The following is a 24238-nucleotide window of genomic DNA, read 5'->3' as shown; positions in this document are numbered from 1 at the left end:
AGTTTTACCTTTGTAATAATCAGTATCTGTTTCTAAATCCTCAGTGTATACAGCACTATATAGGGGGCTCCCTGTATTCTAGGAGTCTGTGTTACCCATCATTGTTGTATGTGGCTGATAGTAAATTTTAATATAAACAGAAACCCCTTCTTCTCTGTTGGTTATAGTATGATAGTAAAATTAATAAATGTGTCGTTACTTTTATGTGTTATATTGAAAGTGCTTTGTAAATTTTCAGGTTTGTAGTGCATGGATAGCAAGCGGTGTTGTAAGTGACCTTAATGACCTTCGACGTGTTCATCAGCTGCTTGCTTCCTCACTTGCAAAAGTGCAAGCTGGAAAAGAAGCCCAGGACCAGATATATAATGAGAGCACATCAGCCATGGAGACATTAGCAGTATTGAAGGCTTGGGCAGAGGTCAGTACATTCAGACATACTTGTATCATGCAGTTGATTGTTTAATTTTTACTTTTCATGCAACTAGGAAAACTACCACTAAGATGATAAATTAAAGAATGAATTTAATTTTTATTCAAAGCAGCATAGAGACTCGTAGCCTGTAGATGGGATCACTAAAATGCATAAGATTTCACAGCCTGAGCATTTAAGCAGTAGAGGGATGCAGTTTAAATAAAAACATTGGAAAATAATTATCTTAACTATCTTGTCCCAGAAATTTCTCAGTTAATATTAGCAACAGCCAGTGGTTCAGCCAAACCATTTCCCTTATTTGTCATAGCAAAGTGTTATACTTTCACTATAACATTAATTTGAACTCTTGAAGCTTAGAGCAAGCTGTAATTAAAATGCATCATTTTTTGCATACTGTCAGAATGGGTCGTCTGTCTACAGTCTGGTAGAAACTAAGATCAGGTTCCAACTTCAAAGAAAAACAGAAGTCAGTGAGTTCAGTATTAGCTATTCTGAACTTTAGCAGAAAATTCTGAGATATTAGAGTATCCTAGTAAAGTGGCAAGCAGATGTATACAATTAATTTCATCTGCAGGCATACTAATTATAACGTGAACTCACCATTTTTCATACTGCTCATTTGCTCATTCTAGAGAAGTAGCACTTGCCACCATTTACAACCTCTTAAAGTGACCCAAAACCAAACTGTTTTTGCAGAGAGGCAAGCTCTATTTTGTCCTCCTATGTTGAAAGGACAGCCCCCCCCTAAGTAATTTATATTAATTCCATGATTGCATAGCAGTGGGGAAAAGAGTTAAGTCAATGAGCACCTAGTGTTTTTCAGTCAAGTTGCTTTGCTATATTTGGACTCTAGCAGCTGTCATGCCACTGTCAAACAAGCCCTTCTGCTTTGGGATTAGTTGTACCAAACCTTATATATTGTCACGTTTGTTTAAATCTCTTCCCCCTTTTTTAGTAAAATTTTATTTTTTTTGCCTACATTTTGCACATTGCTTTAGTCTTTTGTTGAAATTTTAACACTTTTTCTCCCACAAATTACTTTGGTTGTATTTATGTAGTAATTATATTTGTACTTCAAGTTATACCACTGCTTTTATTACCCTATATGATGTTGTCATGGGTGAAAACGGTCAATCTATTTATTTAGACATTAAATGTAAAATAAAAAAATAAATATGATATTTTTTCAGCATCTTGTGACACTTGTGAACTGAAGTTTATATCCTAGGTCTGCACCACAGTTATATATAGAGAGAAGAAGTATTTTCTTCATCCTTGTTACTCTGATGTCATTTAGCTTCAGTTATCCAAAAGTTGACGGTTTGGTTTGAGATTGAGAGTGAGCGAGATTGCATGCTTGATATTCATCATTCTTACTGCTGCAGTATAATAGGCTGTATGAGTTGTATCCTGCCTAGAATACAAATGGCCAGCTTCTCAAAGCTTGGGCTGCCTCCAATACCTTCAGTTTGACTGATGAGTGGACAGCCAGTGGAGGGAAATCAGCAAACTTTAGTATTTTCTTGCTTCCATGAGAAGAATTAACTGTGAGGCTTCACAGGAGCAGTAGTCAGCTTCAGGTTTTGTTTCTGACTGGTAAGTCCATAGGGGAACACTTCCACACAGAATTCATTGCCTTTTAAAGAAAATATTATAGCAATAACCCACGCCTGGGTGTGGGTAATGCTGGATTTACCCACGGTTGGCTTCGCCCTCGGGACCAAACAAAGCCAACCGTGGGTAAATACAGTATTACCCACACCCAGAAGTGGGTTATTGCTATTATACCATGACATTATTTAAGAAAAGAAACTATTACTTTTCTTAAATAATGGCATAGTATAATGCCTGTTTACTGCCCTTCCGCAGATGTCTGGCATCCGCGGCAGTTCTGATGTACTGCGCTGCGCAGTACATCAGAGTTGGCAAAAGCAACGGAGAAAGCAAGATCTCCGTTGCTTTTTTTTTTTTTACTGTTTCACTATGTTAAATGGGTTTAACATTGCGAGACCGCTTTAAAATAAGCAACGGAGATGTCCGTTGCTTATTTTAAAACTGTCTCGCTATGTTAAACCCATTTAACATAGCTAAACAGTAAAGCAACGGAGATCTTGCTTTCTCCGTTGCTTTTTTAAAACCTGTCTGCTATGTTAAATGGGTTTAGCATAGAGACAGCTAAAATAAGCAACGGAGATCTCCGCTGCTTATTTTAAAGCTGTCTCGCTATGTTAAACCCATTTAACATAGCGAGATAGTGTTTTAAAAGTAGAGTTATACTAATGGAAAAAGTCCGGCGACGGACCTTTTTCCATTAGTATAACTCGATTTACAATGTGCACGCTGGCCAATCAGCGTGCACGTTTGGGGGGGGGGTCATGGTATAATGTGTGTGTGTGTGTGTGTGTGTGTGTGTGTGTGTGTGTGTGTTTGTGTGTGTGAATATTTTTTTTTTAATTTTTGTTTTAAAAAACAAAATCTCCCCTTTAAAAAAACATTGTATTTTTCCTCAGTATTGGAAGTTTCCTGTTGGGTACCACTATTTTTAGCTCTGCGTTAATTATTTATGTTGGGGGACATTTTTTGTGAAATATATGTACCGTTTGTGTAAACTTTGACTTTTTGTGAAAGATTAGGGTCAGGAAATGTTTGAAAATGGAAGAAATGTTAGTGTATGTTTAAATACCTGTGTACACTACAGGACAGCATACCTGCTTTTCTGTTTAGAAGTGTTTCTGACAGGATTGTAGTGTGCTACTTGTGCATTTACTGTGAAAGGGAACTGTGTAGGGAAGTTGTGTGTGCGTGTGCTGCTTGTGAACACTTTTCTGACAAATTACCTTCTGACTGACTGGTTCCAGCAATGATTGCATTTGAGATCTCTTCCTCATTTATGGCATGGATATCTACTGTGGTCTTGTTGGCTGTTCTTCCACTGTACCTAGAATAAAAAATATAATAAAGAGCCCTTGTAGACACTATAGACTTGGTCATTGCCTCAGCCAATGGTGGGTGAACTTGTTGTGGCCATTCATTGTTCCTCAAATCACTCACTTGCTTCTCCAACTTCTGCTGCTGTAGTCCTTTCAACCACCATGAACCAGAGGTCAGCCACATCGTCTTCTGGTGTTCCAGTGTCCTATACAGACTTGGGAGAACCATCTTTTTTGGATCAGGGAGACACTACTGGAGATGCTTCTTGAGATAACTAGTGAAAGAGACTTCTAGACAGGGCAAGATGTGCCTTCTCTGAGTCGGTCCTTAGCTAAGCTGTTACTTGCAAAGAAAAAACGAAAGGTTAAACATTGTTCATCTGAAGACATAGTGTCTATTAGAAAGGACAATTTTCTTACCTCTGCCAGGCAGCTAATCCTGTTGCTCAGAAATCTTTATCAGAGGGCAGTATCAGTAAAGAAATTTCTGAGGAAAATTTGTCAGAGGATTCTGACATTATCAGATACAGGACTTTTCAGCAAATTCCCAATCCTAAATGTCTGAATTTGAGGAAGCTTGGTCCTCGCTGCCCCTTTTGGAGGAATTTTCTTCTTTTCATAGTATTTCCAGAACGAATGAGGTGAAGTAGACATTCATCCTGGATTAATGAGACTATGGTATGTTACAAGTGGATATACCTTATTCCACTCTTATCCTTCCTATTATGCCAGCTTTGAAAGATGTGTTTAGTGCTGCCAGTAATAATCCTGATTCTTAACCTTCATTTCACCAAAAGGCATTTAGACGTTATGAAGTGCACCAAATTGATAAATATTTGGTGTCCTCCTATTCATATGCTCAAGTATTCATCACACTAGAGAGTTCACCTGCGGATGACTCGTACGTCTGGCCAGTATACAGAAGTCTAAATGCTACTGTAAGGTACGTGCAATACTGCACAACATCTCACATACATCAGCCATAAAGAGATGTCGGGTTTAAAGTGGACATCAGCACATACCAACCTCAGAACTTATCTGCCATCTGTTCAATCGCTTGCTCCAGACATTCATTCACCAGATTAGTGGTTCAGATAAGTATCCTGTAGGGGTTTTCCTTCTTATAATTTTTGACTACTGTTTGTTTTTTGGGTGATTTCATGTCAACTAGGAAGGGCAAGTGTCAGTGTCAAAGACATATACCACATAAGGACTCCCATGACCTGTGTCTGTTCTGTCTAGGTCGAGAGCACGACCATACCACTTGCGCTATTTGTAAGTCATTTGTCCTGAAAACCCTTAGGAGCCGTTTAGCTTCCCCTTAAGCTTTACTTAGAGAACCAACATCTTAAATATTTAGTGTGTGAGATGGAGGTTACGTCAGGCCCTTCAGGTGAGCCACAATCAAAAAAGGTTAAGAAACCTCGGCCTGTTCTTCATGCTGCGCCCTCTCTTCCGGGTGTCCCTCCTGAGGCTGATGTAGGCACAGAGGCTGTGCCGGAGTCGGTGGATGTCCCTCCGGCAGGTAACATAGGGGAAGTCCTGAAGGAGTCCACCAGCATGGCCGCGAGGGAATTGCCGGTGTCTGACTCAGGCGAAAGGGGGAAACCACAGCTTGTAATTTCCAAAGACTTGCATGGCATCACTCAAATCACTGTGTGGGAGGATGTGCATATGGACATTGTGGAGTGCATGCTGACGTCGGGCCCATTTTACTTAATACAGAGATCATTTGGGAAGGTCAGAACCTTTAATTCCTTGACCTTGAATTTTCTTCTGTTCCTTCTCACTCCCTTTCCACTTTACTAAAAAAAAAAAAAAAAAAAAAAAAATGTATTCAGCTTCTTTTACTGTATTTGTGTTTCCTTCTCCTGCTCCATTACTTCATCTTGCTTTTTCTGCCACTTTCTGCTGCTTGTTCTCTAAACTGTTCAATTCCATCTTTTCTGTTGCATTTGTTACTGCTTGTTAATAGCATGTTTAAATTGTAAATGTTATTCTAAGCATCTTAGTTTTGGTTTAAGCACTTGGGCTTTAGGCTAACCCCTTAGCTCTCTCTGGCCTTCTCTCTCAGATTCTGAAAAATACAGATGGACAATTTTCTATACTTTCTCCTGTCAGTCTGGTTGATGTGGGCATCCTGAGACAGTGTAGCAACTGCCTTATGTACTCAGGCAACCACCTACTACTACCACCTAGGAACACAATTTGCGAGAGGTGCAATTACATTAGGAACCTAGAGGCTAAGTTCTCTTCCTCACAAGCCAGTATATCTGGCACTAAGAAGGTTGTCAACACAATCACTACACCTCAAACACCACCCACAGCTATACAACACACACCCAGTCCTCAACAAAAACATACCCAAACAAAGGAGACCTCCGAGGCAAAAACACACGCGATTTCCACAGCCATCCACACCACATACCATGCATAGTTCACACATCTGTGTCTCACAACCACTAAGGCTTAACCATAAACCCAACATATTGGTCATAGGTGACTCCATTGTGAGACACACACATGTTCCTCTCACCAGGCTGGATAAGGAGAAAGTCACGGTTAGTTGTCAGGGGCCAGATTCTGCCATATCACACACGCAGTCAAGTCTTTCAACAACAGGTACTGTTATGCCTCTGTCATAGTCCATGTTGGTGTGAATGACTTGAGACGTACCTCCCTGGACTATATGAAGAGAGACATGATTGAACTCGCTGAATATGTGTCCCAGGCAGGTATGTCCTTAATCTTAAGCAGCATTCTATCGTCACCCGGAATTATGCCTGAATATAAACAGAAAATGATTAACTTTAACAAATGGCTTAGTTTCTGGTGTCATTCCAGGGGGGATCCAATATCTGACAGCTTGGGAAGATATGAACGACAGACCACAGTGATTTGCCAGAGATGGCCTGGATCTGTCTCACTTGGGCTTCAGGATTCCGGCAAAGGCTCTTCTCTCCCCTATAGTGCCTTTTTTAGGAAAAGTGATGAGGTTAAAACTACCAACATAAAAATTTCAACAAAACACAAATTAAAGGTTATGCTGCTAAATGCTAGGAGTCTAAACATGAAACTGCACTCATTGCGAGCATTCCTAACCCTGGAAAATGCTGACATCTGTGCAGTCACAGAAACTTGGTTCAGTGCTGCGGAGAGCACCCGAGCCTTACCTGGTTACTCATCCTATCATACATTCAGACCCCAAACTGTGGGTAGTAAAGCCAAAGGAGGTGGAGTTTCAATATATATTAAAGACATACACACCGCCATGCTGGTCAAACAGTTTGACGCACAGGAGACACTCCAGGTGCCGTTAACTATTGACAAGACCCTTATACAAATCATAGCTAGCTACAAGCCCCCAAATCTGACCCAAGATGCCCAAACTGCCTATCTAGACCTCTTCGACTCTATCAAGATTCAACCCTTTACCCTGATCCTGGGTGACTTTAACTACCCAAACATAGACTGGAAGAACTACTTTTGCCAGAGCACAAATGCCCAGAAATTCCTCGATTTTGTCAGTGCAAATGCTTTGGAACAGCTAGTCGATACTCCCACAAGAGGTGATAATATCTTGGACTTGGTATTAACCAACATGAGTAATCCCTGCAGTATCATCCTCCCTTGTAAGATTCGATCATAAAGTGGTCACGTTCGAAGTCACCATCTTCCCGAAACTCCTCTAGCTAGGGTCAATCAAAAAAACTTCTCCAAAGCTGATTACAGCCTCCTGAGGGATGGTATAAACAGCTTCACAGCCCCCTCCCCTCTCTAGGAACTCGCACCAATATCCAAAACTATACCAAATTACTATACGAACATTTATATAGATGCATGGAATTAGGTATACCTCACAGAGCTAAATCATCCTCCGCAAGGAAGAGTAAACATGTCTGGTGGACATCTGCAATAAATAAACTCTATAACAAAAGAAAAAATTGCTGTCCAGGACCAAGAAGGATCAGGTGCCCAAATGGAAGCAATCTCTCCTTAGCCTAAACAAACATATAATTGGACTAGTGAAATCCTCCAAAACAACTTCCAATCCAAATTGGCCACATCTATTAGAGACAATCATAAGGCCTTCTTCACATATGCCCATAATCTCAAAGGTAGCACCCAGATCTGTTCAGAACTGGTGGTCAAGGACACCACATATACAAATGCCGTAGATATAGCAAACTTGCTGGCTGACAGATTCAGGGAAAATTTCACCCCTCTGTCCCCCCATCGGTAAATCTCAGGACATTCCCAGTACCTGCACCCGTCCCCTTATATCTAGGGATGAGGTCATCACTGCTGTCACAAAGACAAAAAATACAGCCTCCTTGGAACCGGATAACATCCCAGGCTGCATCCTATATGAACTCAGGCAGGAACTTGCAGCACCATTGGGCACCCTATTCAACCAAAGCCTGAGTACCAGTTTTGTCCCAGCTGAGTGGAGGACAGCCACTGTCATCCTTTTACACAAAGGTGGAGCATCCACTGATCCAGGGAAATTATAGACCTATCAGCCTAACCAGCCTGATCTGCAAGGTCATGGAACGGATTATCATGGACCTCATTAGCAAGGACATTGGCAACCTCCAAACACTTGATCCCACACAGTTTGGCTTTGTCAAGGGGGGGTCACATCTGTTAAATTTGGTCGACTTTTTTGAGACAGTCACCAAAGCCATGGATGAGGGAAGACGGTGCACACCGCCTAACTTGACCTGGCCAAAGCCTTTGACACTATTCCCCACTTGGGCTTAATAGATAAACTCTCTCAACTAGGCATCAATCCATATGTTACCAGATGGGTAGCCAACTGGATCACCGATAGAACCCACCTAGTCAAAATAGGGGAAGCCACCTCAAGCAGTAGACCCATATTGAGTGGTGTACCCCAGGGTTCGGTCTTGGGACCTCATTTATTTGGGATATACTTTTCTGAGGTACAGGCCAAAACCAGTGGGCTATGGCTAACCAAGTTTGCAGATGATTGCAAGTTGGGAGCTGTCATCAGTTCCCCTAGTGATGTGGTCATCCTCCAAGATGGTCTCACCCAAACAAATGATGGTGCCAGAAACATGGTCTCAAGCTGAATACAAAAAGTACATCCCCTTTGGGGAGAGAGATGTCCCAACAAATTATCACATTAATGACAACGTTCTAAGCACGCAGTCAGTCGTGAGGGATTTAGGCACCCAGATCGATAGCAGCCTGACTTTTGACCACCATGTTGCTTCCATTGTACGGAAAGCTTTCTACATGGCCCACCTCATAAGTAAGGGTATCTCATCCAGGGACAAGGAGGTCATAACATCCGTGTATTCTTCCCTTATAAGGCCCATTATTGAGTACAGCACCCCATTTGGCATGTACCTCACAAAGCACGTGCAGCAGCTGGAGAGACAACATAGGTTCCTCACCAGGAGAATCTATGGCCTCAAAAATCTACTGTACACAAATAGGCTAAAAGCCCTAAACCTCTACTCTGTTTCATACAGACTCCTCAGAGGTGACCTCTGTCTGGCATACAAAGCGATCTTGGACCCCACCGTGATGGGACTGCTGCATATCTGCAAGTCAAGCTCCACTCGAGTAACCTGCACACTCGGCCTCAACCTGGTCTGTGACATCGATTGGACTTGCTGGCGGGACAGATTTGTGTCCCAGAGACTCCCCATCTATGGAATAGACTCCCTCTCCACGTCAAGCAGAGTACCTCTTTACCCCATTTTAAGTGCAATCTGGATAACTGGATGGGAAGTAGAAAATACATCCTTGGGATTAGACCCGTGTCCCTGATGGACAGGGGGCATCGGGTGCTGATTTGTATATGCATGGGCTAAACTCTTGCTAGGCTTATAAGGGCGTCAGGGTCAATAACCTAGTAACTTCCTATGATACAAAAATTATTGTCGTGACTCCCTTTTGGCCCAGGCACCACTGGTTCTCCCTTCTCATGGAACTGGCCAAGGGCAATTACAGTAAGCTTTCTCACATACTGGATCTACTGACACAAGACAAGGGGAGTTTGAAACGCCCAAATCTCAAAACAGCATTAACTGCCTGGATGATTCATTTTTGATTCCTTTTAGGCACTTCTTTCATGTGTATGTGCAGCGCATACTAATATAGGCACAAAAACCTGCTACTAGGAAATCTTACATTGGCAATTTGAAAAAAGATTCTGGGTGGTGCCTAGCTAATAACTGAGCTCCCCTCAGGGATTGTGTGTATCTGTTGCTGAAATATTTGTGAAAGTTACTATCCTCTGGCCTCTCTTATAGGTTCATAGGTAAGTACTAGGCTAGCTGTGCTTGGAGGGCTTTTTAAGCTTTGCCAGTTTCCCTTTTTGTGCTTGAAATAACATATCCCGTTTGGTTATAGATTGGCCTCACCCATCCCATAGTCAATAATACCATAAATAATGTGAGGGGACCCATGCATGGGATAAAGCATTTAGGATCTGCCTCTGTGCATTAGTAATAAAGAGGGGGGGGGGGACATGGGGTAAGTTTTCCATGTCCTGTCCACAGATCAAAGTTGCACTTGAAAATGGACAGAGATAAAATTTATTTTAAGTGGATGTGGAGTCTGTTCCGCAGCAGCAGTATCCTCTGCGAAATATAACTGCCCCTCTAAGCATTTCTGTAGATGTTGCAGAAGATGTTTAGATCATAGGAGGTTACTAGGTAATGGCCCTGGGACCCTTCCAAGGCTAGCCAAGAGTTTATCCTCAAAAAGAAACCTCAGTCAGCACCTGTTGCCCCTGTCAATGAGGGACAAAGGTGGAAACCCTGGGACATATCTGTGGTTTTCCATCCGCCACTCAAGGGTCCGCTTGAAGAGCGTCAGCGAGGTGCTCTATTTGACGTGTATGGGAAGTCTATTCCACAGAGGGGACAGCCTCTGGGACACAAACCTCTTTCTCCAGCAGGATTTGTTGATGTATATTAGATTCAGGCCTTTTGAGCGAGTAATGTGTGAGGAGTTAGACTTATGGATATGAAGCATGTCTAGTAGGGCATGGTCCGAGATTGCCTTGTAGGCAGACAGAGATCACCCCTGAGCAATCTGTACGATACCAAGTAGAGTGATAGTGATTTGAGCCTATTTGCATAGGAGAGGTGTTGGAGGCCATGGATTCTCTTTGTAAGGTATTTCAGTGGCCTTTCCAGTTGGTGCAGATGTTTGGAGAGGTACATCACTAATGGGGGTTATACTCGATTACTGGTCTAATGAGAGAGGAGTATAGAGAGGTAATAACCTCCTTTTTTTGGATGCAGTCCCTTTACTTATGAGATGAACCAAGTAAAAGGCTTTTCTGACCACTGCCGCTACATCATGGTTGAATGTGAGGTTGTTAACCTGAGTGCCCTGGTCTCTCACCCATAGGTTGTGTGCTTAGGGCCTTGCCGTTGATGTGGTAATCAATAGGGGTCATGTTTTTGACAAATGGTAGGATGATACATTTTTTGCATTTAGCTTGAGGCCATGACTTTGGCACCAGTCATTAGTTGCTGTGAGAGCCTCTTGCAGTATGTTAACATTATCTGGGGAGTCAGTGACAGCATCCAACTTACAGTCATCTGCAAACTTGGTCAGCCACAGGCCCTTTGTCTTTGCCTGGACCTCTGAGAAATAGATGCCAAACAGTAGGGGTCCCAGGACAGATCCTTGGGGAACTCCACTAGTGACAGGTCTGCTATCGGAGGTGGAGGTGCCTATTTTGACTTTGAGGGTCCTGTCAGTGAGCCAATTGGCCACCCACCTGATGAGATAGGGATTTACGCCAAGTTGTGTTAGCTTTTCGATGAAGTCTGAGTGTGGGATTATGTCAAAGGCCTTGGCCAAGTCAAGGTAAGCTGTATGTACTGACTTTCCCTCAAGTTGTGTTAGCTTTAAGACAATGTCCGAATGTGTGATTATGTCAAAGGCCTTGGCCAAGTCAAGGTAAACTGTATGTACTGACTTTCCCTCATCCTGGGACTTGGTGGCAGTCTCAAAGAAGTCAATCAGGTTCAACAGGCAAGATCTGCCCTTGACAAATCCGAACTGGGTGGGGTCAAGTGCTTGAAGATTGCCTATGCCCTTGTTTATGAAATCCATAATAATACGCTCCATGGCTCTACAGATCAGACTTGTCAAGCTAATTGGGTGATAGTTTCCAGGGTCAGTAGTGGCACCACCTTTGTGCAAGGGGATGACAATGGCAGTTCTGTACTCTGCTGGAATGAAGCCAGTACTTAGGCTGTGGTTGAATAGGGTGTTCAGTGGAGAAGCCAGTTTTTGCTGGAGATGGTGCAGAATACATCCTGGGATACTATCAGGTCCCATGGAAGTTGAGTTCTTTGTCTTAGATAGGGCTTGTAACACTAGATCTATGGAGATGTGAGGTGAGGGACAAGTATTGGGGATGTCGAAAGGGCCTTTGGGTGGGGCTAGGGGGGTGAAGTTTGCCCTGAACCTTTCTGCTAGCAAGTTGGCTAAGTCAACAGGATCAGTTTAAGTGATACTGTTAAGTACTAATTCGGAACAAACCTGGGCTTTGCCATGGAGGTTCCTGACATAACTGAAGAAGACTTTATGGTTTCCCTTTGTTATTGAGGCTAGTTTTGATTCATAATTTGTCTTGGAGGTTTTCACTAGTGATCTAATTTGCTTGTTGAGGCTAAGGAAGGAGTTTTTCCAATTTGGAATTTGCTCCCTTTTACCCTTGGACAACAGTTTCTTCCTTTTGTTGTAAAGACTGTTGATAGAGGATGTCCACCAAACAGATTTTTGTTTCCTTGAGGAGCAGGTTTTAGTTCTGTTGGGTATGGCTGAGTCCATGCTGTTGTGCAGATGCTTGTATACTGCTTTGGAGTACTGTTCAGCATAGTTGTCTGCATCCTCTGAGGGAGGCGGTGGTGTGAAGCCACAGATACCCTCCCTTAGGAGGTTGTAGTCAGCTTTTGAGAAGTTTTTTAGCTTGATTATGGCTGGGAGGGGTTGAATGGGAGAGAAACTTCGAAAGAGACAGTCCGATGATCTGATCTCACCAGGGAAGAACATACTATGGGAGTGGTGCATTGGTCACCCATGTTGGTAAGAACCAAGTCCAGAATGTTATCTCCCCTTGTAGGGGATGAGACAGGCTGGTCTAGTGCATTAGAATTGATGAAGTCGAGGAATGGTTGAGAGAGTGCATTAGTGCAAGAATAGTTCACCCAGTCTATGGTGGGGTAGTTAGGGGGTACCTTGATGGAGTCGAGTAGATCCAGGTAAGAGGAGTGGGTGCCCTGAGTCATGGAGGTGGGTCTATAGCTAGCTATAACTTGGATGGTTGTCTTGCCCATCTGTCAGTTATACCTGGAGTAGTTCCAGTGTGTCATGCTGGCAAACCAGTCTGGAGGTGTGCCTGTCCTTAATGAAGATAGAGACACCACCACCCTTAGTCTTCCCAACCTCATTTTGGGGTCAGAATGTGTGGAATGAGGTATAGCCTGTTAAGACAGGGGTGCTCTCTGCAGCCCTGAACCAAGTTTCCATGACTGCACAGACATCAGCATCTTCCAGTGCAAGGAGGGCCTCCAGTGAGTCCATTTTCAGGCTAAGGCTCCTAGCATTAAGCAGCATGACCTTCAATTTACTTTTTGACAGATCTTTTACGTTGGAAGGTTTGTCTTTGGGACATTGCCTAAAAAAGGCACAATGGGGGAGGCGAGAGCCTTGGCTAAGATCCGTAAACCCAGTGGCGACAGATGAAGGCCATCTCTGACAAAGCATTGAGGCCTGTCAACCATGTCATCCCAGGCAGACAGACACTGGATCCCCTTGGAATGACACCAGAATCTAAGCCAATTGTTGAAGTCAATCATTTTTTGTTGGTATTCTGATTTCATTCTTAGTGAAGGTAGGATGTTGCTTATTGCTAGAGTCATACCTGCCTGGAACACATAGGAGAGTTCAATCATGTCTCTCTTCATATAGTCCAGGGAGGTACATCTCAAGTCATTCACACCAACATGTACAATGACAGAGTCATACTTGTACTTGTTGTGCAGAGACTTAAGTGCTTGTGTGTTGTGGCGGATTCTGGCACCAGGCAGACAACTGACCATGACCTTCTGCTTGTCAAGCCTGCTGAGGGGACATCGGTGTGTCTCACAACTGAGTCACTGATGACTTTGTTTAGTTCATTCTTATGTCTTGTGGGCTGTGATGGTTTATTATTTTTCCTTATAGGCTGTCAAACAATAAAACTGAGAATCACCAGGTCACCAAGCCAAAACTAGTAAATCAAAACGATGACCAAGAAAGGTAAAACAATAAAGCACAGAACGGTACTTCCAAAGCAAACCGGAGATTAATAAGCATGAACACGAACTGCGTAAACGTCACACAATACGTTTTCATTTCTATTACTTCCCCAGATATGGGCTGAAGAAATACAAAGTCCCTTTTATAATGTGACCTCTATCCTAATTAACCAATCAATATACAAGGTATCCAATTAAAAAGTTATAATGCAAAAAATCATATAAATATAAATACAACTGACTTATTTCATAACTATTAAGGCATAAAAGCATATAGTTTTTTATTGCAATGAAACTGATATATTACTATTGCTAAAAGCCAGATTAGAACCATAACACAGAGATGTATTGATGTGCTAGTTTACAAATTTGAGCAGTTCATCTAGCACCATCTGGTGGTCAAAAAATTCATGAAGAAACTTCAGCTTATCCAAAGACATACCTAAAATTTGATGTATATTGAAATCAAATTTTATTATAATGTGTATGTAAAAAATTCTAATATTAAATAATAACAAAAAAGTTAAAATACTTAAAAAACTTTTAAAACCATTTAAACACTTTTAAAAACATTTAAGAGCATTATGTGGCCAAGTGCTACAGCTTTGCAGATCTCATTTTCAAAAGGGGGGCTATGGAAATATTTTCATTGAGACCTGGAACTTTATTCGCCTCCAGAGTTAATTGACAGTCTAGCTCTCTATATTCAATTTTCTCCTCCTAAAGTCCACCCCTTGCATCAATGTTCACTCTCTCGATGACATAAAATACAAAATGTGCTGCCGAACATCCCTTTGTGTGCTTATAAATTGCATTTGTTTCCTTTCTAACCTGAATAGCGTACATATGCTCATAGATTCTCCTTTTCAATTTTCGTTCTGTTTTCCCAACATAAAAAAGCCTGGCATACCTGGCCTTTAGAATCACAATTATTGTAATCCCTTCCTTCTAACCTTATATTTCTACTTTCTATAAAGACTTCTTCTTTGTTGATAACATATGTACACTGTGAACAATGACCACATTTAAATGTTCCTTTTTTAGTTTTACCATTAGAATGCCATATATTCTGATTGCTTTCCAACAACTTTTTCAGGTTGCTTGAGTTTTTATAAACTACCTTCAACTTATCTTTGGAAACATTGTCCAAATCAGTGAAGGCTATAAATTTATTCCATTCATTTTCCACAACATCCCTCACTATTTCCGAACTAGCATTGTATTCTAGGACCAAGGCTTTACCAAAATTTTCCTCTACCTTTCTTACTTTTACCCCATTCTCAGATGGTTCTATTCCAAGAATTGGCTTAAATTTCCCCCTCCTACCTTCTAGCACTTCAATCTCAGTCTTTTCTAATAACCAGTCAGGATAGCTCCTGTTTTTAAACATATTCTTGAGAACATTCATTTCTTTAATGAAGTCATCATCATTTGAAGTCATTCTACATGACCTAATGTACTGGCCTTTAACAATGTTTCTCTTATAATAAATACATGGGATGGGTACTTTTATAGTGTAAATAAGAATTAGAATGTCTTTTTCCTAAAAACTTTTGAATGAAATATATTATCTTTTTTATAAATTTCAGTATCCAGAAATTGTAGAGTATCCCCACTCAACTTAAAAGTAAATTCTAAAAAATCAGTACTTTCATTTAAAAACTTAATAAATAATGAAACTTGGTCAGTAGGTGCAACCTAGAGAATACAAATATCGTCCAAGAATCTCTTGCATTGAGTCCAACACTTACTGTATTCAGATTGTAGGACAAATTTCTCCTCCCACTTGGCCAGTACCAGGTTGGCATATGTAGGGGCACAAGCGGCCCCCATTGCTACTCCCTTTATCTGGTGAAAGTATTCTCCCTTGAAGTAAATAAAATTGTATTTTAAGACCAAGTCAATTAACTACATAATAACCATACATTCATTGTGACTTAAAGTGTTGTCTTCAAAGACTATCTCTTCTAGTAACCTTAATCCTTGTTCATGAGGTATACTAGAAAACAAGTCAACTACGTCTATAGACAAAAATTTCAGGTCCTCACTCCATAAATCTTGCTTTAAACCTCTTAAAAAGTCCCATGAGTCCTTTAATATATTACATCCCTTGACCCATATTGCCTTTGATTTTGCATCAATGAACTTGGCAAGTGGCAAGGTTTTTGATCCTTCAGCCGAGACAATGGGATGCAGGGGGGAGGGGATTTAACTCATCTTTATGTATTTTCGGAATCCCGAACATAGTAGGTATTCTAGGCTTATCCACCTTTAAAAACCCAAGTTTTCTACTATCTATTAAGCCTTCTAGAACAATGTCTATACGTCTATAAGCTATGTTAATTTCATTTATAGATGCACTAGAATATTTGTCGGGATCCCTTAAAATTTCATTCATCTTACCCTCATAATTCATACTATCCATCAAAACTATTCCCTCTCCCTTGTCCGGTTTTATAATTTTTAGGTTTTTATCACCTCTGAGTTAATTTAAAAATTTACTTTCAAGTTGGTCCAGGTTACTCTTATGTTTAACCTTTTAAAAACGGTTCCTAATCCCTCCTTCTATTAAATTTTCCAAGTTTTTTATTTGAGGGTGGTGGGAGGGTTAAATTAACTTTTCCTGACCAATCTTGTCGATTCATAATTAATGTTTGGGTAAAAATAGTTTGGAAATTAATTTTCCTTGTAAACTCTTTAATATCCATTAAGGTTCTAGCAAGGTTTCATTTATTCCAAGGAATAACTTAATGCCTTTGCTTAGCAAACTAAAGTGCTCGTTTGTTAAAGTCACATGACTAAAATTATAAATACTAAAATAATTTTTAGTGAATTTAAAAGGATTGGTATTGTCTTGGACACATTCTACTACTTCTAAGTTGGGGTGGTTAGTACTGCTAATCCTCAGTACCTCATCCTCCCCCTTCTTGTTTCCCCTCAAAATTTTGGGTTTTGTTGTTTTTGGTTTTGGTAACCATCCCTGTTTTTTAATCTCTCAGATCTTACCAGTTGGTCACCCCCAAAATCATCCAAATCCACCACTTGTTCCCCAACTCTCACATTCTCATTCAAATTAATCCCTATTTCCAGTTCCATGTTCCTAGATTCCCAGTATGTCCCACCTATTTTGGGTGTGGGTTTGGGATAAGCACTATCATTTTGTAGTCATTCATATCTCTCTCAAGCTTCTTAATCTTACGCTTGATAAGTTAATTACACTGTCCATCTATCTCACTTCTGATATTCACTAATCCAATAAAACGATCGTGTCAGCACACAGGTTGCAAGTCCATAAAATGTTTATTGTATAAATTCCACAAGCGCTTTCACCCTAACTCAGTTGTAGGGCTTTTTCAAGTATAAAAACAGTGTAACTGTTCAATCAGCCATCTTTAAATAACTTCATTTTGAAAAAGGCGCCAAAAAGCCGTCGGAAGAAATTATAAATGGTCGTGCAACTAGATATTCTCCTATTTTGGGGAAACCATTGGAAACTGTAAGAGGTCCTGAAGTGGATAGTGAACAAGCTTTTAAAAGAGCTATGGTTCTTCAACACAGTAACATTACAAGGGAAGTTAAGGACCTTATTCAGAAAAATTGGAAGTTGTTAAAGCACAATAAGGACTTGGTACACAAAGTAGGTGATCATCCTAACTTTGTTTATAAAACAGGAACAAATCTGAAAAAGGTGTTTGAAAGTAACAATTATAGATGTACAACTACTTTGGATAAGGGAACTAGTAGGTGTGGTTGGTGTGGGTATTGCAGGTACATTTTGGACGAAGTACCCATCACCTTAAAAAATTATGGCAACAGTAGGATTTACTTAAAGAAGGGTAACTGTCATACTAAGGGTATTGTGTACTTAGCCCTGTGTAGATACTGTCCTAGTTTCTACATAGGGAAGTCAGAGAGAGCGTTGAACAAACGAATTTATGAACATTTATACAACATAAAAAAAGGGAATATTAATAATGCATTAAGTAAACATTTACAAATGGAGCCTAAACACACTGGCTTTTGTTTTGGGATTCTTGAACAAGTACCTATTGACCCTAAAGGGGGAGATTGGGAGAATTGGCTATGCTGTAGGGAGACCTATTGGCAAATTAGATTGAATGCCACCCACCCCCCAGGACTAAATGAGCATATTTCTATTCAGCCTTATTTGATTAAAAAAGCAGAAGACTTATCAAAATAATTACTTAAAATAACCACTGAAACATTTATTAAAGTAATATTTTGATTGTATTGTTTAACATAATTTTTACGTATTTAAAATTGTTGACATCCTTTTCTTCTATTTTTAGATAGAACTGTTATTTTGTGTTATTTTATACTACTTTAATTCAAAGTTTTATCAAGTTTATTAATGTTTGGTGAACAAAGTGAATTTATTTGTGTTTTTAAACTTGACAGTTGTAAAAATGTGCGTGGTTACTTTAAATTTAGGTCAGATTGTTTTTTTGGCGCCTTTTTCAAAATGAAGTTATTTAAAGATGGCTAATTGAACAGTTACACTGTTTTTATACTTGAAAAAGCCCTACAATTGAGTTAGGGTGAAAGCGCTTGTGGAATTTATACAATAAACGTTTTATGGACTTGCAACCTGTGTGCTGACACGATCGTTTTATTGGATTAGTGGTTTTGTTTCTACGATCTTTTTCCACTTGTTTTTTATTTTCACTTCTGATATTATTATATTTCCTTTTTTCCTCTGGAATTGTATAAATCAGATCACTTTTTATGCATTCATTTAACGCTACAACTTCTTTTAATAATTCACCCTTTACCCTGTTATTTTCTACTGTCATACATTTAAGCACATCAAGCCCACATCTGTTATAAATCTCTATAAGCTCTTTATTCAGATTGCTTCCAAGCACAACATTGTTAGGAAATTTAAAAATTCTTAGTTCTTTAGTGACTATACTCTCAGAAATACATTCTGCTAGATATGCATTTTCAATGTCTAAAGATGTAAATTTGTATAGCAAATTCTCAAACCTAAACAGTTTTTCTCTGTAACTCTCCGAGACTGGCCCAGGTCTAACAGTTTTATTTTTAAAGTCTGCCGTAAAACTAACCTGAAGCCAGTTATGAAAGTCCATTGTAGTTTCACTCTGTCCTACATTTGGTGATGAACTCGCTAGCCGTGGTACATTCAAAGGTTCGCCTCCAACACCACGATTGTTTATCTCTTCTGATGCTAATAAAATCCTTGGTGTATTTCGGAAGTCCATGCCATTCAAGCTGCTATTGCCTGTGAAAGAGGCCTTACCATTACGCACATCTTCACGCCGCTTCTGCCGACCATTTATTTCCTGGTTCCTCCCCTCAAAGGCCATACTAATGGAAACGAAAACGTATTGTGTGACGTTTATGCAGTTTGTGTTCGTGCTTATTAAACTCCGGTTTGCTTTGCAAGTACCGTTCTGTGCTTTATTGTTTTACCTTTCTTGGTCATCGTCCTTATAGGCTGTGTTTGTGAGACACTGGTGTGTTGTCTGCTCTGTGTGATGTGTTTGGTGTTGTGTGTGGAATGTTTATGAGTATGTTTTGGAGGTCTCTGCTGTTTAGGTAAGTTTTTATTCAGGACTTTTGCATAGGTGTGTGTTTGTGTTGTGCTTGGCTGTGTGATGTGAGTGGTGTGGTGTTTGTGCTGGCAATCTCCACTTTGTCAGGATTACTGACTGTGGTGCAAGAGAGCATGGACTCCAGGTTACTGATGAGCATGCATTTCTCACAGGTAGAAGAATTATGTGCTAGGAGAAGAGGGTTGTCAGTAAACATGAGGCAGTTGCTACACTCTCAGTATGCCCATGTTGACCAGGTTGCCAGGAGAAAGTGATGGGAATTGTCCAGACATAGTGTTCCGAATGCTTGGGTGGACTTATGGAGAGTTAATAAGGGTTTATCCACAAGAGTGTAGACCATAAGAACCACCTTCTTAAATGTAAAGTAACTGGCCTGAAGCACAAATGCTAAGATCAAAGCTAAAAATGCTTAGAATAACAGATATATTTAATTAGGTTACTAGCAAGCAGTAATAAATGCACCAGAATAAAAGCACTTGAACACTTAAGAGCACACAGCAAAAATAAGGTGATAAAGTATAAAGAACACAATTACAGAAAAAGCAGCTGAATAAAGTGTATTTTTTTAGCCTGAGAGGGAGGAAACAGAAGATAGTTTAAGATAAGGGAACTAAGGGGGTTGGCTTTCCCAATAAGCTGTCTCTCTAATTAGTACACTGAGCTGATGAGATAGGGCATGGAGGAAAGTCAAAGAAGTAAGGGGGTAGTCCTACCCAAATAATCTCACTGTACAAATTGAGTGATCAAATGAGATTGGACTGGGAGCAGTGACCAAAATCAAATTTACAGCGGAGAGGGCAATTCCAAAGTCACCAAGTTTAAGACTACACCCACACGTGGGAATGAAGGAGGGCAGGAAAAGCACAGTGCAGACTACAGGATAGAGACAATAAAGCAAGTATATAAATAGTAAAACAAATATATAAATACAGCACAGTGCAAATCGAGTTGCAAAAAAAGTATACTTATCAGTTTGGAATATCAGATGGTAGGTAATCGCATCCAACTCTGCCAGGAGAATTTAGCTAGATCCCTAGACCAAGTACTTCTGATTCTGTTTGACTTGCTTATTTGCAGTAAATCCATCAGTAATAGTTAGCAGACTGCCTTGTATGCCAGTCATTGGTCACCTTTTAGCATTCTGTAGAATACCGAGTATACTGACATGGCTTTTTAGGCTTTGTATCCTTTTAGTAAGTTATCTCTGTGGACATTGCAGATTTACTTTATAATCCCAAAATACTGAAATATTGAATTTCAGTATCTCAAGACTATAAAGCCGAAAACTCTCGAACCCAAAACCTCGAATTTCAAAACCGCGACTATCAGAAAAAGACTACACCACACAAACAAACACAAACAAACCTACCTCCCGACACTACAGCAAACCAAAACAACACACATGAACACAACAAAACAAACACACACACCCTTCCTATAAGCAGGGGAGCAAGCACCCCTGCACCCCCTCCACACTTACATATACTAATTCTGAGGTCGCATTAAAAACCGAAAGACAGAAAGCCCACCACCACACATTCTACACCCCCCTTGAACAAACACACATCACATACATACAAGCACCACCACTCTCAACACTTACACACTCACACTCTTACCTACCTACCCTAACCCACACCTAAAACTCCCCAACACACTCACATACACACAAACCCTCCCCAAAACCCTTAAAAAACATTACACTTGCCTAATGCGCCATCACTACTACGGGTTTGACATTTCCGGGTTTGATATTCTGCAGTTTCGTGCAACTCCAGTTTCGCCACTTTGGTCTCGAGATACTGAAATTCAACATTTCAGTATTTTGAGATTCCAAAGTGAACCCGGGCATTGCAGTTGCTGAATATGTCCGGACAGATACTCTTATTTCTCTGTTAAGGTACATCTTGCATTCATTTTAACATTTCTGCCCATGGGTACTCCTTTTTTCTTCTCTGTTTCTAAAGGAAGGTTTACACCTGAGACTTCCTGATAAACAGGTAGCCCTTTTTGGAATCTTAAATTTGTGTTGGATGTCTCCATTTCTCCATTTTTACCTGCTCATCAGGCATTTTTAAGGTTTTTGATATGGAAAAATGCACTTGTCATGGTTCTGACACTGACATTTGCAAGAAGAGTATTTGAGTTGCAAGCTCTCATGTTGGGTAAGCACCAGCTGATTTTCCATAGGGATAGGGGCAAATTAGGAGCATATTCCTTATGCCTAAAGTGGTTTTATAGTTTAATTAAAGCCATCAATCTCCCATTCTTCTGTCTGGATCCTCAGAACCAGGGAGAAAGGATTCTACATACCCTGGACATGCTTAGGCAGCTCTGGTACTATTTTAACAGAAGAACATCCTTTAGAAACCCAGATCAGCTGTTTATTTCTTATGATGGGACAAAAAAAGGACAACCTATGTTAAAACACTTTTTCTAGGTGGTTGTGCTTAGCTATTTTTTTTATACGCACCATCTATTCCTGGCCATATCAGGGCACATTCTACTGGAGCCTTGACTTCAATGGCATACTTGGAAAGGGGCTGACTCTAGGAGCATTCTAGAGGAAGCTACATGATCCTCTGTATATACATTTACAAAGCATTACAAACTGGATTACTTGTCCATGGCAGGATTTGCTAAGACAGTTCTCCAAGTGATCCTAAATCCATATCCTTCGTCCTCCCAGGTTGGATAGGCTTTTGGTAATCAACCTGTGTGGCGTAAAGGCTACTTCAGCAGTGGGAATGATGAACACAGTACATTTGTGTAAGATGCACTTACCAATAACAGTAAATGTTCGAATTCCTCACTGCTGCAGTAACCACACCCACACTCCACACTCTACTTCTGTATTTATTTTCTGGTTGGGATATAAAGTTTTTTGTTACTGTAATATCTTATTGAGTGCCAAGATAACTAAGCTCATCCACTGCTTCTGTGCAGAAGGGTCATGAAGTTTGCATTCTGGCTGCTGATTTCCTCTAGTAGGCAGTCCAGTCAGCAGTAAGAATGAAGGTGTGGGAGGGAGATAGAGATTTCTGAAGGTAGCTAGTTATTGTATTGTTGGCAGGATACATTCATATAGCTTAAAGGCAACTGCAGCAGTGAGGAATTGGACCGTCTACTGTTACTGGTAAGTGCAACTTACAAAAGTGTGCTTTCTCCTTCAATAATCTTTTTCTTGTTTACATAGACATTAGAAGATACATGTCACAGCTTGCATGGATTGCACAATGTTCTTTGTGCCTCACTGTTGCAGTTATAACCTGTAAAGATATCTGCTACTTTTAAGAGTCCAATGTCTGGCATTACTTTCAGGTCTGAGTACCCTTTCTTCCTGGCCAGGCTGATGTCACCTTACTTCAGTTGTCTCTATGTAAATAGTATATAGGTGGCACCTGACTATGCCATCACTAGTTTATTATTTCCTGTCACGTATGAGTTCACTATAGGAGAGTGCATCACATTCCAGGCCTAATGCTGAAGCACATTGAATGGATATGTTGCCCCACTGGGATACTTATCACTCCTTAGTTTTATGATTATTGATTTTAAATTATTTTTAAGCAGACATCCAGTAAATGGACACCCAAAAATAGAAGTTTGAGATTTTTCCATTCTTTACAAAGCCACCAGGTATACTTGTAAGTGCCAAATATCTCATAAAGGCTTCCACATGTAGTGCGTTTTCTGCCTAGCTCCAGAGCACAACATAGCTAGGTCTAGTATCTGCCAGGGATTTTGTTTGGAGACCTTAAAGAGAAGACTGAGGCTCACAGGCCTGTTAAGGTTATCTGCCAGGATTGGAGGCATGCAGCAGCAGGATGGTGTGGATGTCCATCCCAGAAAGAAAAAGAGGCTTCAGTAGGGAGTGCTAAAAAGAGTCACTTGAACTTTAAAGTTCATCTGAGGTCCTTAAGTTCAAAGTCAGCAGCTCCATGGAGGCACTTGGAAAGCATCCCAGCCCATCCCCGATGCTTGCTACTGCTAAGGCCACTGGTATCACCCATTTGGTGGCTATCATGCTTGCTGTCCCAGTATGTCCACTGGACTGAAGACCAAGCTCTACTGTCATCAGACACTGACCTTCGGATGAGCACTTTGGAACAACATTTAAACAGAGGGTAGACTCACCACATGGCAAAGAAGACATCTGTGCCCTCAAGTCAGAGCCCAATGGTATCTCTGCTGTAATGTTCAGATCCTCAGTGATTGCCTGTCCTCATAAGACCTTATCATTTATACTTAAAATTTGTCCAGCTGCTTTAACCTCAACAGTAATGAAGTACCTGGAGAGGCTGTTCAAAGATCATATAGCCTCAATCTTACCTGTGTCACTGGATGCACTGCAATTCGCATACAGGACAAACCACAGTACAGGGGATGCCATCTCACTAGCTCTCCATGAAACACTGATCCGCTTAGAAGGCAAAAACTGCTATTCATCGATTTCAGTTCTGCCTTCAACACTGTCATCCCTTAGAATCTGATATCAAAGCTACTTCAACTGGGCATAGTTTCTCATTTATGTGGATTCTGAGATTCCTTACTGAAAAGCCTCAAAAGGTTTGTGTGGGAGACAACGGCACCGGAGGTATCATCCTGAACACAGGAGTACCACAGGGGGTGTGTCTTAAGCCCTTTCCTTTTCACTCTGCTGACACATGCCTGCATGGCCACACATGAGACGAATAGGATCATCAAATTTGCGGATGACACCAGTGTTATAGGCCTGGTCAAAGACGGAGAGGAGGAAGCCTACAGAAACGAGATTGATCAACTACTGGTCTGGTGTGACAGCAACAATCTAGCACTGAATGTCAGCAAGACAAAGGAGTTGATTGTTGATTTCAGAAGATCTCAAGTACCACACAAATCTCTAGTGATGAAAGGGATGACAGAGGAAATGGTCAAGAGTACAAAATTCTTGGGTGTTCATATCATAGAAAACTTATTCTGGTCAGTCCATGTATC

General features: G+C 40.6%; 1 protein-coding gene across 2 annotated transcripts in view; it reads left to right on the top strand.

Moving 5' to 3' along the window:
• The window catches only part of HEATR5A (HEAT repeat containing 5A), a 2570019-nt gene that overhangs the window by 1905981 nt on the left and 639800 nt on the right, over window positions 1-24238 (top strand). For both annotated transcript variants that reach the window (XM_044073826.1, XM_044073825.1), the window contains one exon: window positions 239-418. In XM_044073826.1, the coding sequence (XP_043929761.1) occupies window positions 239-418 (180 nt within the window). The remainder of the gene's footprint in view (window positions 1-238; window positions 419-24238) is intronic.

This window comes from Protopterus annectens, chromosome 6.part0, assembly GCF_019279795.1.
Source record: "Protopterus annectens isolate FY-2018-M chromosome 6.part0, PAN1.0, whole genome shotgun sequence".
Lineage (NCBI taxonomy): Eukaryota > Metazoa > Chordata > Ceratodontiformes > Protopteridae > Protopterus > Protopterus annectens.
The sequence above is the reverse complement of the archived record's forward strand: the minus strand, read 5'-3'. Positions and strand labels throughout refer to the sequence as shown.